The 14,671-nt window shown below is 53.6% G+C and overlaps 6 protein-coding genes across 6 annotated transcripts; 3 read left to right on the top strand and 3 right to left on the bottom strand.

Annotated features, from left to right (window-relative positions):
- Positions 1 to 656: 656 nt before the first annotated feature.
- Positions 657 to 1,711, top strand: CDV56_102108 (aquaporin; the record flags this gene model as incomplete). The annotated part of the gene is made up of 3 exons (XM_026755727.1): positions 657 to 968; positions 1,019 to 1,319; positions 1,371 to 1,711. 3 exons carry the CDS (start codon positions 657 to 659, stop codon positions 1,709 to 1,711), a joined length of 954 nt encoding a protein of 317 aa, XP_026611930.1.
- Positions 1,712 to 3,169: 1,458 nt separating this feature from the next.
- Positions 3,170 to 5,109, top strand: CDV56_101649 (putative GABA permease (Uga4); the record flags this gene model as incomplete). The annotated part of the gene is made up of 8 exons (XM_026755268.1): positions 3,170 to 3,263; positions 3,313 to 3,458; positions 3,509 to 3,556; positions 3,603 to 3,750; positions 3,796 to 4,328; positions 4,375 to 4,461; positions 4,518 to 4,902; positions 4,949 to 5,109. 8 exons carry the CDS (start codon positions 3,170 to 3,172, stop codon positions 5,107 to 5,109), a joined length of 1,602 nt encoding a protein of 533 aa, XP_026611929.1.
- Positions 5,110 to 5,356: 247 nt separating this feature from the next.
- CDV56_101533 (putative GPI anchored protein) lies at positions 5,357 to 5,974 on the bottom strand (the record flags this gene model as incomplete). Its single annotated transcript, XM_026755152.1, has 1 exon — positions 5,357 to 5,974. One exon carries the CDS (start codon positions 5,972 to 5,974, stop codon positions 5,357 to 5,359), a length of 618 nt encoding a protein of 205 aa, XP_026611928.1.
- Positions 5,975 to 7,141: 1,167 nt separating this feature from the next.
- Positions 7,142 to 9,519, bottom strand: CDV56_100986 (glycoside hydrolase family 55 protein; the record flags this gene model as incomplete). The annotated part of the gene is made up of 2 exons (XM_026754605.1): positions 7,142 to 8,770; positions 8,824 to 9,519. The coding sequence occupies 2 exons, from the start codon at positions 9,517 to 9,519 to the stop codon at positions 7,142 to 7,144; spliced, it is 2,325 nt and encodes a 774-aa protein (XP_026611927.1).
- A 1,834-nt stretch (positions 9,520 to 11,353) lies between these two features.
- Positions 11,354 to 13,906, top strand: CDV56_100251 (threonine/serine exporter family protein; the record flags this gene model as incomplete). The annotated part of the gene is made up of 1 exon (XM_026753870.1): positions 11,354 to 13,906. The coding sequence occupies one exon, from the start codon at positions 11,354 to 11,356 to the stop codon at positions 13,904 to 13,906; it is 2,553 nt and encodes an 850-aa protein (XP_026611926.1).
- Positions 13,907 to 13,959: 53 nt separating this feature from the next.
- Positions 13,960 to 14,364, bottom strand: CDV56_100097 (uncharacterized protein; the record flags this gene model as incomplete). Its single annotated transcript, XM_026753716.1, has 1 exon — positions 13,960 to 14,364. A coding segment is annotated over one exon (405 nt), but the record flags the coding sequence as incomplete, so codon positions are not given.
- Positions 14,365 to 14,671: the final 307 nt, after the last annotated feature.

Genomic DNA, 14,671 nt, shown 5'->3' with positions numbered 1-14,671 from the left:
GGCATTTCTCGGCCCCGAGACCACGTATATTTGGTATAAGATGCATAATTACTCAGCACTTCTTATGCTGCTTATGATGGTGTGTGTGGCTGACTGTGTGATTTCACTAACCGACAATCTCGTAGGCGAGAGACCATCGTTCAGAAAATAAGAATAATATTACAATCATGATCGCTGGATCTTGGATGAAATCAAATTTATAAAGCTGATCATCGAGAGTCGATGACAAATGACTGACAGATGCAAACTCTCAACTGCTGAGTGGTGTTCAACTTTGATTGAGCGGAACCGAGTGTCTGGACCCTAATCGACCATTGGAACTTGTAGTGACTTCTTTTGAACCTGGATTGACCACAGCAATTAGTAGTATCTCGGATGGTACCCCAGATGGCCGGAAATGGTGGTTCTTCGCCTTGATCCAAGGATTGGAGAGCAATTAAGATCAAGAACATCACGACAAGTTCAACGGACACGCCGGTTGTAGATTGTCATGGTTTTCCACAGGTCGTGACGTCTACTACAACAAAGCTAGAATATATCCTGCCTAGCATATAAGAGAATGCGAGAGATACATTAGCTCTTGATTGCTCAGTCATTTTGTCCCATTACCCTAGAAATCCGTACTGTATCTTTCATCACATCAAAGTCAAGATACAATGGTGCTGTTCGGTAGACGTAATGGAGACGAGCGGCGTGTCGTCAGAACCAGCCAGAGTCAGCTTCCCATGCTGGGTCTGGCGGACAGTGCTCGAAATAATGTCATTGCTGTGACAGGAGAGTTTGTCGGCACGTTCCTCTTCTTGTTCTTCTCTTTTGCGGGAACTCAGGTCGCCAACACTCCCAAGCCGGTTGACGGTGCCCCTCCCAACACCTCTAACCTTCTATATTCCTCCCTATGTTTCGGGTTCTCCTTGACAGTCAACATCTGGGCTTTTTATCGGGTGACGGGAGGTCTATTCAACCCTGTGGTAAGTCTGAACAACCGTACAACAGTGCAGCTCAGCTACTAACAGGACAGGTCTCGTTGGCACTATGCCTGGTCGGAGGCATGCCGCCCATTCGAGGCGTCTTCGTCTTCGGTGCACAGATTGTAGCCGGCATTGCTGCGGCAGGCGTTGTCAGCGCTCTGTTCCCGGGTGCCCTCAACGTCGGAACTCGACTGGGTGGAGGTGCATCCATCTCTCAGGGCCTGTTCATCGAGATGTTTCTCACCGCCCAACTGGTGTTCGTCATCATCATGCTGGCCGTCGTGAAGCACAAGTCCACTTTCCTTGCGCCGGTCGGAATCGGTCTCACTTTCTTCGTCACGGAAATGGTTGGTACGTGGATTTCCCAAGACCCATCTGCGATGCTGAGGCTGATGACAATAGGTGACTACTATACCGGAGGCTCGCTGAATCCCGCTCGCTCACTCGGCCCAGACGTGATCAACCGAAGCTTCCCTGGCTATCACTGGATCTACTGGGTCGGACCATTCCTCGGTTCTCTTCTGGCCTGTGGATTCTACACCTTCCTCAGGATGTTCAGATACGAGTCCGTCAACCCGGGGCAGGACTTCAACGAGTGGGAGGCTAAGCTTGGACATGGATCGCTCGACGAAAATGGCAGAAGCTCAAGAGCCTTTTCGGATTCGACCGTTGGCGGACGAACCCATTCGCCCCATGGTGGAAATCAACATAGTGGACCAGCCAACGCAGCGGAACAGGTTTAATCGGTGGGTTGTAGGTCGACGAATGAATCACACAGTGATGCAAGGTAGTTCACCTTGAACACATGAGAGGCATACCCAACAGCAAGAGAAACAGGCAAGGTGTGATATTTGTATTTGGGTGTGGAGCAGAATGTTTTGGCCAGTCTAAACCCACCAAAGCGGTCAGAAGTGGCAGTAATAGTATGCTAGACGAAGGCTCAGTCCCAGTCAGTAGAGGTGGTGGTACGTTCGACTATTCATATTTGTAAGTAAAGCATTGGTATCCAGCGATGTATCTCTTGCTATTATCAATTAATCAATCTGTACAATTTGTATTGTACACTTCGTGTCGGTCTTGACTTGAGGGACACGACCAAGCCGGCCGACACTCGTCCGCACACGCCCACAATCCACAATCCACACTCACTGGGCCACAATCCACAATCGATGAGCAAGCTCAGATCGCGGGCTCCACTGACCCACGAACGTTGGAGAAAAACACGAGCATCATTATTCATCTGCTCCGTACATTTTACAGGCTTACAGCCATCCTGCTCCGTCCCTTATTTTCTGGGAAGACTTGGTCATTTCAGATATGAAACTGGGGGTGCATCCTGGTAATCCGCAAGCAAATACGGATACATTGCACCATTGACTTGTACTCAGGGGCTACGGAGTACACTAGAGGGATTCACTCAGGCCTAGCGAAGAGTAGGCGATCAATCAATCAATAAAATCAGGTGAATTGACCATGTCTTCTCCACAGCGTCACCACTATGAAGTGCATTACGGACACAGAACGTGCTAACCAGAATCCTCGCCTTAGCCCAAAGACCACACCCTCCAATTTTCCGACGACGCCGGCCAGGCCAAGACCATGCCCATGGAATTGGCGCATCGGTTCAACCCTGATCCTACCCAACCGTGCGACGAACTCGAGATTTTCCAGGTCCGTGGAACCACGATACACTTAACGGTGTGGCGAATGATTCAGAGTAACATCGAAGGTTCACTCAGCTTATCATTCTGGGGAATTCGGTGGATGACCGATCAGGGGCCACGAAAACGCAAAGTCTGAAAGTTGCCATAATACATGGTTTCACGGCTAGCCGGTCGATTCGTCGGCCCAGAAGATGTGGAGTCACTAATCAAGACCCCATATCGTTGTCTGAATGGTCCGCGACGATCATCTCCCGCTTTCTGAACGCCAATCCATTCCTAGATACCCCCTGTTTTCCACCGTCCAACTTCCACGTCCAATGTCCTCTACGGACGAGCATTTTGACTTTGCAAGTGCTCACACCTGTCGGTCTAGTGCGCGGATAACTGTTCCCTGGTCCGAGCCGGTGCAGATAACTCATCGTCCCCGCTGGGTCGACCTCTTCCAGACTTCAGCGAGAATTGGCTTCAATCTTCGTTCTCAACATCAGCTTGATATCCATCGTTTCTGCAGTCATTTGAGACTGCTTCGACGTGAAGATGCCCGCGAAGATGCGCTCGCAAACGACCGTTGATGCCACAGGCGCTGAACATGGCGCCCATCGAAATGTGGTGGATGACACGCAGCTCCTGGGTAAGTGGCAGTCTTTGGCTTCAGACGCGCAGCATACTAAGTATAACAGCCGAATTGGGGTACAAACAGGAGTTGCGACGACAGTATTCGACTCTAGAAATTTTTGCGGTTGCGTTCAGTATCATGGGCTTAGTTCCCTCGATCGCATCCACGATCGCGTTTTCACTTCCAGCTGGGCCTGTTGGGATGGTTTGGGTTCGTTAACTCCGCTGGATTTTTGGATACGCGACTAATGAAGTTGATAGGGATGGTTTACCGCGAGTATACTCATCTTCTTTGTCGGTCTTGCGATGGTATGCCCCTGATGTCCTCGATTGCGCACAATATTAATGACAGCAGGCGGATATGGCGTCCGCGATGCCTACGGCCGGAGGTTTATACTGGTGGACACATTACTTTGCGGGCGACAAGTACAAGAACGCGTTGAGCTTCTTGGTCGGATACAGCAACACCCTTGGATTGATTGGAGGGATGTGCTCGGTCGACTGTATGTCCACCGCTCAATAACTAGGCATAGCTCACAGGTCGACAGACACACTCTCGCTGTTACTGCTCGCGTGTATCTCGATCTCGCGTGACGGAGATTGGTCCGCATCCAACGGGGTCATCTACGGTGTTTATGTCGGCGTGATTCTCGTGCACGCCGTCTGCGCGGTGTTCGCCGGGCCTATCATGCCCAAGATCCAAACGTTTTCGATATTTGTCAACGTTGCGATGATAGTGGCAACTGTGGTAGCTCTTCCTGTCGGCAAGATCAGCCGAGGCGGGTCCCTCAACTCGGGCTCGTTTGTATTTGGGGATGTTGAGAACCTCACGACGTGGCCGACGGGCTGGGCTTTTATTCTGTCGTTCCTGGCACCGATCTGGTCTATCGGGTTTTTTGACTCATGCGTGCATATGAGCGAGGAAGCGCTGCATGCTGCCAAAGCTGTGCCTCTCGGGATCCTGTGGTCCTCGGGCTGCGCCACTTTCCTGGGATTCCTGGTCTTGTCCGTGATTGCCGCTTCGATGAACCCGGATGTCAGTGCGACGATGGGCACAAAGTTTGGACAGCCTATGGCGCAGGTAAGTCATCTTCGGGACGTATCCGGCGGCAGACTAACGGCCCCAGATCTACTATGACGCTCTCGGCAAAAGAGGAGCACTCGGCTTTACGGGTGTTTTGATTGTCATTCAATTTCTGGTCGGACTGAGCTTGGTAAGACTCCTGCGACTGGCTCTGCGAAAGTAGGCTGTACTGAATCGACCAACTAGATTGTGGCTGCGTCCCGCCAAGCATGGGCATTCTCCCGGGATGGGGCCCTCCCCTTCTCCGGCTACTTCCGCCATGTCAGCAAACGCATCCGCTACCAGCCGGTGCGAGCGATCGTCGGGCTGGTCGTCGTTTGCATTATCTTTGGACTGCTGTGCCTGATCAACTCGATCGCGGCCAATGCCTTGTTCTCACTTTTTGTGGCGAGCAACTACGTTGCCTGGGGAACACCGATTCTATGCCGGGTGATCTGGAGCAAGACGCGGTTCCGGCCGGGCGAGTTCTACACGGGAGCACTGAGCCGGCCGATTGCCATTGTGGCCACTGTGTGGTTGGTGTTTGGGCTGATTTTGTCCATGTTCCCCAGCGGAGGGCCGAATCCAACTGGTAGGTCTCTGGCGCCTGTTTTACGGATTACTGCTGACCTGTCCAGCATCGACTATGAACTACACGATCGCGATCAATGGCTTCGTGTGGATTGCGTGCATGACGTATTATTTCCTGTTTGCGCGGAAATGGTACACGGGACCCAAGATGACCATTGATTCATCGGAGGTTGTCTCATCTCAGCCGGAAAAGCAGGAGTCCAACTAACCGATAGAATGGTTTGTGTATATGCAGGAATCAAACTAACCGATAGAAGGTTTGTGTATATGGGAATGTCAGATGCTAGTCATATTGGTTTAATAATCATCATTCAGAGGTACATGTACAGGTTGCAACCACCAGGTATTATAGACATGAAGCGTCGTAATCAAGGGAAAGTAAGAAACCAAATCAATCCCCACCCCATTCCCAATCATTTCAGAAAGATAGCCCAGCTCAATCATTTTAAATCCATCTACAGGGCAGCCATAACACCAAGCACACCGGCCACACCAGCAATCCCGGCGCCAAGGAAAGGCGTCGCCTGCGCACCCGCCCCCTGAGACGTGGACGACGATCCCGCCACCCCGGTACTGGTGCTCGTGCTCGTCATGGTGGTCGTCATCGACCCCGACGTCGAAGTCGTAGTCATGGTCATGGTAGCAGTGGTGCTGCTGCTGCTGGTGCTGCTGGTGCTGCCGGTCTCACTCGCGGAGCGGGTCTCGGTAGCCGTGGGGGTCCCGTTCGTGCCGGTCAGGGTGGTCAGGTAGTCGCTCCAGGCGGAGGAGGCCTTGCTCGCTGCGTCGGAGGCGCGGGACTCGGCGTCCGATGCGACGGAGGTAGCCCAGGACTGGACGTTTGAGGCGGCGGAGCCGGCTTCCGAGGTGAGGGAGGAGACGGCCGCTGCGCCGCCGGTTTGGAAGGCGGAGGCGATGGAGGTCGCGTCGGCGACGACGTTGGAGGCGACGTTTTGGCCGTCCGAGGCGATGTTCTGGGCTGCGGAGACGAGCGAGTCGACTGCGTTGTTGTTGTTGTCCTGGGCGTAGGCGGAGGTGGCCAGGAGGAGGGCGGTTGTGAGGTGGACGAGTTGCATTTTGGCGGTGGACTTGTCTTGTCTTGTCTTGTCTTGTTCGTTGATTTGAGTTTGGGTGTTGAGGGTGGGAGGGTAATGTAGTTGCAGTGGATGAGATGAAGGGTGCGGAAAGCAGCGAGAAAGATCAAGGCTTTATATCCGGTTGTTACACTGCCAACAACGACGCCATAAATAGCTCCCAGTCAGGCGTTCAGGGACTGGGTCGGGGGCTCCACCTCCAAGGCGCAGTTCAGGGCCTGCGTGGCGATGATGCTGCGTACACTTACACTTGCGGACTCCGAGGACTCCATACACAGATCACAATATTCCAAACCCATCCACAGTACCTTGTTTGACGTTTGACTGGAAATCATCGAATGACGACTCCCACGGGTCGACCGGACGAGGATGTGCCAATCACAACATCCTCAATCGTCAATCATCCTTGGCGGGTCCACTGCTGTGTCAGGCTGTTGGACAATTCCTGTATCATAAAATTGATGGTGATGATGTGCACAGCAAGCTGGGCTAGATGCAATTGGCACAGTCAGCTTAGACCGAATACATCATAATTGATCTTTCGACCGCTTAGTGTCTTGTCTCCAAGTTTGCTTTGATTAATGAGCGCAGCAGGGCTGTACGACTGGTATTTTCCAGAATCGAAAGCCACAGATCCACTACGCGTCGTTTGACCACACCAGGAATAGCTCTGTGGGGGGCCTGGGAATTAAGGGGAAAGAAAGCAATATGAATGGTTCTTGAGACAGAAGATCCATAGATCGTCAGCTTAGTGAGACAGGATAGTAACCATACCGCCAATGGTTTTTGTAACACTTGCAAAATGATATTGTGCTGCCTGCGATGCCAAGAGTGATGACGTTGCTGGCTGGGATTTCCTGGATTGTGATGCATCTGCATAGCATCATGGATTAGATATAGAGTCTTATCGAATATTTTTGCCAGAGGTAGAATAGTTCAAAGTGCCAATGACGATGTCGGGGTACTGGGGTAATTAGGTTACTCGGTTTTCTCCGAGTACAAGGGCAGGACTGGCCGAGGTGTGGCAAGGAGCGCCACAATGTGGCGGTGATGCATCGATTTATGGCTCGAGTGAAAGTGAAATGTTACTACATTTAGAAGAAGACTATGTACTCGCAGACTAGATACAGGAAGTTCCAGAGGGGCGACTTAGGCAGCAAATTGCCGGTAAGCTTGAATGATGGCCTCCCATCCTCCCGGGTGATTATACTCGGTCGGATTCGACTGTCCATCCAACACCATCACGTCTGTCTTGCGCGTGTTGATCGAGTACCACACCAGGTTCTCCGGGTTGTTGCTCACCCGCATCATGTTGCTCTGGCAATTTCCACTGCACTGGGTGCCGTAATCGCCGTACCACTCGCCGTCGAAGAATGCCCACGCCGCAGAATTATACAGCAGCACGTCCTTGCCGCCGTCGATGTTGGTCGCCAGCGCCGTTCGGCACTTCTGGTCGCCGCCGTCGCACCAGGAGAAGTCCGGATCACCAACCGCAGAGTCCGCCGTCCAGGGCGCGGGCGCCGTCTGAGTCGCACCGCTGCCCTGCATGTAGGGACTCTCGGACTGGAGTAGACCTGCATACACATTTTGCGCGTTGTGGAAATTGTAGTTATATAACCAGTGGTGCTCAGAGCCAGTGCCCGTCAGCCATGTCCCCTTGGTCGACTCGACCAGCACCCCGCGGCCTGTCGAGATGACAGTGTACCCCGACCCGCCGTCCAGGTTGTGATCCGCCGTCCAGCCCCAGAAGTTCTCGATGTAGGCCGACGAGCTCTCGGTCAGGTGCATCACCATGTAGGCCGCCATGCACTGGGAGGTGTCCTGGTTCGTGCACCTGGTCGAGACGCTCGTCTCGGCTGTGCCGCCGACAGTGACAATCGTGTTCCACAGGCCCACATCGCCCGGAGCGCTGCCGGCCATATTGACTTCGACAATCTTGGCTCCCGGGAGGACCTCCCACACGCTGAACCGCATATCCTGGATTTCTGCAACGCCCACCTCGCCCGGGTTGCCGATCTGGACAACAGCCTTCGGGTTGCTGGCATCCTTGAAGGCGTCGCCCGCGCCGGAAATCACCGACCAAGCCTCTCCGACGATCCGAGAGCCCGGCGGAATGACCAGCGTGTCCTTGACAATGTACACACCGTATGGGAAGTAGCTGATCTTACAGTTGGCCGCATTATCGGCCAGAATGGCGTTGAGGGAAGCAGAGTCGTCGGTGTATCCATCGCCCTTGACGTCGTGGCCTGCGACAGCCTTGACGTTGACGATCTGGTCACTGGCGTACTCGGCATAGGTCGGCTGGGCTTTCATAAAGAACTTGCCCTCGGACAGCAGCACGTCGGGACGCCTGGTGTTGAAGCTGGTTCCCGTCTCGTATTGGCCTGGAGTGACGTTGCCCCAGACCCAGGTGTCGACATGAGAGGTGCTGGCCAGTTTGACGTTGCCGTTGCTGTCTTCGGCAATGGCGTTTCCATTGTCGTGGGACAAGTTCTCGATCAATATCTGGCTATTGCGCTTGCCACCATCATTGGACGAGTCGTGGAACTTGATCGTAGGCCCAGAGTTGACAGAGGTTGAGTCTAGCAGAACCAAGCTTCCGAGTCCGTTGCTGGTCATGTCAATGCCCACTCCGCAGTTCTCGAAAGTAGCGCCTTGAAGCAGAGCAGTGTGTCCACCAGACGCTTTGAAGGCGGTTGTACAGCCGTTGAAGTGGATATTCTTGAAATTGACCTGCTGATTGGAGTTGTCGATACCAACGACACCTCCATTGATTTCCTATAATCGTCAGCTGGATGGAACATTCATTGCACCCAAGATGGAGGACGAACCACATCGGTTATCGCGATAGTAGACCCCGCCTGGACGTGAATACCAGTATGACCGGTGGAATAATTAGGCATGATGATTTTGACGTTGGTCAGACCCGAACCCTGCGCCACACCCCACTGCAGAGCCGTAATCTGAGTATCAGGTCGGAGAGCAGTCGTGTCCAACACCACGTTTTTCATGAGCGTCATGAAGCTGGTCTCTGGGGGACCATTCTTGGAGTCGTATCCATTCACGAGCGTGTCGCCGTTGAAACCGGCCGCCGCCTTAATCACAGGCGGGTTGATTGGGTCTCCGACAATGAGCGTGCCAACCCGGAGGTTGAGTGTGCTCCCCAGCTGGTAGGTACCACTCGGAAGATAGACCTGAGCTGGGTACCTAGTGACACCGGAGCTCTCACGGCTACCACCGCTGCCATTGTCGTTGATGGCGTTTTGCAAGCTGGCAGTCTGGTCGCCGGAGCCGTCATTTTTGGCAGAGTAGTCCAGAACATTACGCCAGACGGGGTAGTTGTAGTTCCCTCCCGCGTTGGGGGCATATCCGCGGGGATTTCCGGTGTGGTCCTGTTCAGCGAGCCAATACGTAGTTGGAGAGCTCTTGACAGGACCGGTGCAGGAAGGAGCACGAGCCCCGATGGCTGCAGATGAGGCCATAGCCAGCATGCTGGCCAGCGTGGTCAATGAGAGGAGACCACGCATGCTAAGCAAGCTAATGAGTGACTGTAGGCGAAAACAGATGAATGAATGAAGGAATTATGGTCTTACTGCCAATTCGAGAAGACGGCACATCGCTCATATATAACCCTCCATCTCTAGCTACATCGTTTCGCAGCCCCACGAGCAAAGAGTGTTGATTCCTGCATGAAGCTAGAAGGATTCGGTTATCACGAAGCGGAATAAACATCGCGAAGAAAGACCGGGCCTGAATATGACAGGGTTACACCCCATCTGCGACAAGGAGAGATAGGAGTTTCCTAAGAGAGAAAGGTGATCGTCAGTGCTAGGGCAATATAGTGAGACGGCGCCGAATTGGCCCCGATTTGAGACGCCTACAGATGAGGGTGCTTCCCGATCAGGGAAGTGGTGTTTGTGGATAGCTAAGATAACCCAATCATTCTGGCCAGCAGACGGCAGAGGGAGACGCCCCTGCATCAGGTTGATTATTGAACAGAATCAGATGGATTGTTTAAAAAGATTGCAGACTTGATGATGGAATTGGTACCTGCATCCTAGGTATCATGAGGGGCTTACAACGTAATACCATGTAGAGGTCTAGTTTCTGAGGACTTGACATGTAAATACAGTAAGAATATTTCGCTTTCTCGGACCAACGTATATCCGTCAGGGGCAGGGAACATTGGTCAGAGTGCCTGATGAGTGCCTGATTCTTCAGGTTCCGGATCAATGCCTCCCACAGACGACGATATCGTTGCCGACCTGACCCTCGAGAGATTTTAAGATCGAATAGCCTCCAGTTCCTGAATCAACTCACCTCGTGGAGTAGGGCATTCGGAGTCAATATACAAATAGTATTGCCTTCTCAACACGAACTGAAGACCGAAAGGTGATCAGCACAAGAATTAAATAATCCGATCGCTTGATCTGCAGATCGATCAACTCAGCCTCATCTCGCAGACGCCTACCAGTTCGGGGATCGGCCTTTGATTCTTCAGCTGGTCTAAGTCTCAGCCGAATCGTGATGCTTAACCTGGTCTGAAGTTAGAAGTCATCACTTCTTCTGCATGATACTGCACAAAATGGCATGATTTCTCTGCAGTGTGCTTTCCATGTCTTGTCTAGGGATGGCACAGTTGTTCATTGCTGACATTCGGCTATCGCTTAGGAGCATGATACGTGTCTTTGACGAAGCAACCTGGCAGTCTGTAGTCGACCATGGTTCGTTCGCGGGCTCGGGAATCTCCTCCGTTGTTGGGGCTGACATCCACGCAACAACGTCAAAAGGCTACCAAAGTCAAATATGATTCGAGATTATGTTCTCGCGCAGCTCGATTAATGCTCTTCAGGTTGTCACTCGATGCAAGCCCACTCCTTCAAAAGTAGGCCAACAACAGCTCGGAAGACAATCACTCTAACAATAGCCATGATAGTTCTTATCCGTTGCTCGATGAAGGTCTACTCACTTGCGAAACACAAATAACGACTGTTGCCTCATTTTCTGACATGTGATGTGGCCCATTGGTCCATGACGTCGGGCAGACGGAGCTGGTGTGGCCAACGCCATGGATAGGTGAAGTCACAGGTGACTTGAATGAAATTGTAGCTCTGCTTTTCCGATTAGCCACACCCATGGCGAACAGTGTCATCTTTCTTCCTTGAGCTGGCTTTCGTGGAATCTCCTCTTCGTTGCCTCTGCTACTCTGAGTACGACACAACAGATCAAGCTACATTGTTCGTATGTACCCTTAGGTGTTCCTTACTTCCTGTCAGGGTACGTACACAGCCGTGACTTTCCGGCGCTCTCTAACAATAGGTAGACGTATCCAATCAAGGCTTGTCATCCTGAGGTTGCCATATGTCTGACTCCAGGCGCGAGAGTGAGAGTTCGTCCATAACCTATCAGAGTTCATCCGATCCAGGAACAATCGAAGACTCCGGCAGCTCTGAAAGTCAAGGTTCACCACCGGCTCCGCCAGGAAGTCCACGGTCGCCTGAACAGCCGAGCAAGGATGAAGACGGCCGAGAAATTCCCACTATAGAGACCACCCCGACAAATGGAGAAGCATCACAGAGGAGACAGCGGGTTCGCTTCCGGTCCGCTCTCAGTGTCGACTACGCTAGTCCCGAAAGCAGTGAAGATGAAAGCTCTATTCGAGAAAAGGAAAAGAGTGAGCGTGACCGAGCGCAACGCGAGGATCAGCCACATCTCATTTCCACGCCCTACGTCCATGGATCGCTAGACATCACAGAAACTCCTCTTCGCGAGCGGACAACGGGAGAAGACCTTCAGCGAGCGGAAAAGACCTCTGTTGAGGAGAAGCCAGCAAGCACTCGGGCAGCAGAAGCCGTCGGCGATGTCGGTCGCACAGCCAAGGACAAACTCCGATGGCTGCGGGACACGGTGCACGGCAAGTTGTCCCGGTGGAGTGATCGGCTGGGACGCCCTGAACCAGGTGGGGATAACCTACAACCCGGTGTCTACCATGCCGAATGGGCATCAGGCGGCGCGGCGCCTCTGGGAGATGTGACTGACAACAAGGACAAGACTCACGAGGAAAAGAAGGCAAATCAAGCCACATCCACATCTGAAGCGCACCGCCTGGTGCGTGAGCTGACGCAGGACCAGTCCGGTAATCGGCGCAGTGCGCAGGGGAAGCCATACCCACACACCGGCACCAATTTGCAGGGCGGCCAGAACGACTATGGACTTGAATCGGGTCTGCGGTATCGAGCCGGTGGTGGGGGTGTTCTGTCGCAGCTGATGAAACTGAATGGCGGCCTGCAACAAGGAGGTGGACAACGATCGCCGAGCATGACCTCTGAGCCCGGGACCTCGGGGACCACAACTCCGAAGAAGGAAAAGTTAAAGTGGTACAAGAATAGACCGCAGAACCGGTCGACGTCGACCCTGGTTGGCGCTTCGGGCAGCCTGAGTGGCGCGAGCACTCCTGTGTCTAGCGAGATCCTTTCCGCCGCGTCGAAGCGCCGTGGTGGACAGCAGCCCCAAAGGGGGTTGCGGCTGGAGGACGAAATCCAGGTGACGGTGCAAATCGCGGAGATCATTGCGCGCCAGCGGTACATTATGCAGCTGTGCAAAGCGCTGATGTCGTGGGGCGCCCCGACGCATCGGCTCGAAGAGTACATGCAGATGACGGCCAAGGTTCTCGAGGTGGACAGTCAATATCTGTATTTTCCCGGGTGCATGATCATGTCATTTGACGATCCGTCGACGAGGACGACCGAGGTGAAGCTGGTTCGGGTGGCTCAGGGGATTAACTTGCAAAAGTTGGCCAACACTCATCGAATCTACAAGAATGTAGTGCATGACGTGATCGGGGTGGAAGAGGCCATCCAGGAACTGGAGGAGATCGAAAAGAAGCCGCCGCGGTTCAACAAGTGGATCGTTGTGCTGGTGTACGGATTGGCGTCTGCGACTGTGGGACCGTTTGCGTTCAATGCTCGGCCGATCGACATGCCCATCATCTTCTTCAACGGCTGTCTGCTCGGGCTCATGCAACAAGTGCTCGCACCTAGCTCGGCGCTCTATTCGAATGTCTTTGAGGTGACGGCCACGGTGCTGACCTCGTTTCTGGCCCGGGCCTTTGGTAGCATTCCAAAGGCCGTCATTGACGGCAAGCGGCAGTATCTCTTCTGTTTCTCCGCCATCGCCCAATCCTCCATTGCGCTTATCCTGCCCGGCTTCCTGGTGCTGTGCAGCAGTCTCGAGCTGCAGTCTCATCAGATCATTGCGGGGTCGATCCGAATAGTTTACGCGATCATCTACTCCTTGTTCCTTGGATACGGCATCACGGTAGGGACGACCATCTACGGACTGATGGATGGTGCCGCGGTATCCGACATTAATTGTCCCAAAGCCGGGGCCTTCAAAAACCAATACGTGCAGCGGTTCCCCTTCGTGGCTCTCATGACCGTTTGGCTGCTCATCATCAACCAGGGCAAGTGGAAACAGTTACCCGTGATGTCGACAATCGCCATGTCCGGGTACATCACCAATTACTTTAGCACGAAGAGGCTGGGGTCCAACTCGCAAGTCGCCAACACCGTGGGCGCGTTCACCATTGGCATCATGGGCAATCTGTACAGTCGGCTGTGGCACGGACACGCGGCCACGGCCATCCTCCCCGCTATCTTTGTGCTGGTTCCCTCGGGGCTGGCAGCGTCCGGGTCGCTGATCACCGGCGTAGCGTCGGCCGATCAGATTCGGCACAATATTAGCACCCCCTCGGGGTCCCAACAGCCGGGGGCGGGACTGTCCACCAATTCGTCTGTGTGGACGCTGGCGGTCGGGATGGTACAGGTGGCGATTGGCATTACGGTTGGACTGTTTCTGGCTGCGTTGGTGGTGTATCCGTATGGCAAGCGACGGAGCGGCTTGTTTAGTTTCTAGCATCCTTGGGTAGATTATGTCTATATGTATATGGACTGGCCTGCCAGTTTCGTCTATGATCGAGTATGAGTCCAGATAATCTCCCCGACCAACTCCAGCAGATATCGCTCGCGATGTACGAGAATCCTCATCCCGTCGCCTTGTAGAAAGCGCCGACACTCATCCAGCATTCGGGCTTGCTCCCTTGCCGACCCTGCCATGAAATCTCTCGGTGCAACACCAATGTCTTTAGTAGATGTATCAACCATGAACAGATGATGATCCTTCCATCTTCTGCCCAACCACTCGCAAAACGAGTCAAACATTTCATTCCGCACAATGAACCCCATCAGCGAATCCAGCGGCCCGTTGCCAACCAGCTCAGGCAATCTCTCCTGCAGATCTAGGGTCTTTTTCAACTCACACACCACCTCTCCTCCGTCCCCATCCTCCTTCTCCCCATCCACCTTCCTGGGACTCTGAGTGCATACAAGGCGGTCATACCCCAACCTCACCCTCCAGAACCAATTCCCCGCAATCACCACCACCACACACGGAACCAAAACCACATACCCCCACCACATCCTCGCCGTCATCATGCTCGCCATCCCGGCCACCAACCCAGTCACCCCGTTCACAACCCCATGCCACTGCAACCTCCTGTACCGGGCCCTCACCCTCCTCCGCTCCCTCTCCCCCAACAGCGCCCTCCCAGCCGCACCAGCCGCAGCGCGCACCCGCCCCTCCAACCTCCACCCCCGCCCCTTCTACACCTCTGACCCCCCC

The sequence above is a fragment of the Aspergillus thermomutatus genome, assembly GCF_002237265.1.
Source record: "Aspergillus thermomutatus strain HMR AF 39 chromosome Unknown NODE_197, whole genome shotgun sequence".
Lineage (NCBI taxonomy): Eukaryota > Fungi > Ascomycota > Eurotiomycetes > Eurotiales > Aspergillaceae > Aspergillus > Aspergillus thermomutatus.
Note: the sequence above shows the minus strand (reverse complement) of the source record. Positions and strands in the feature narration are given on the sequence as shown.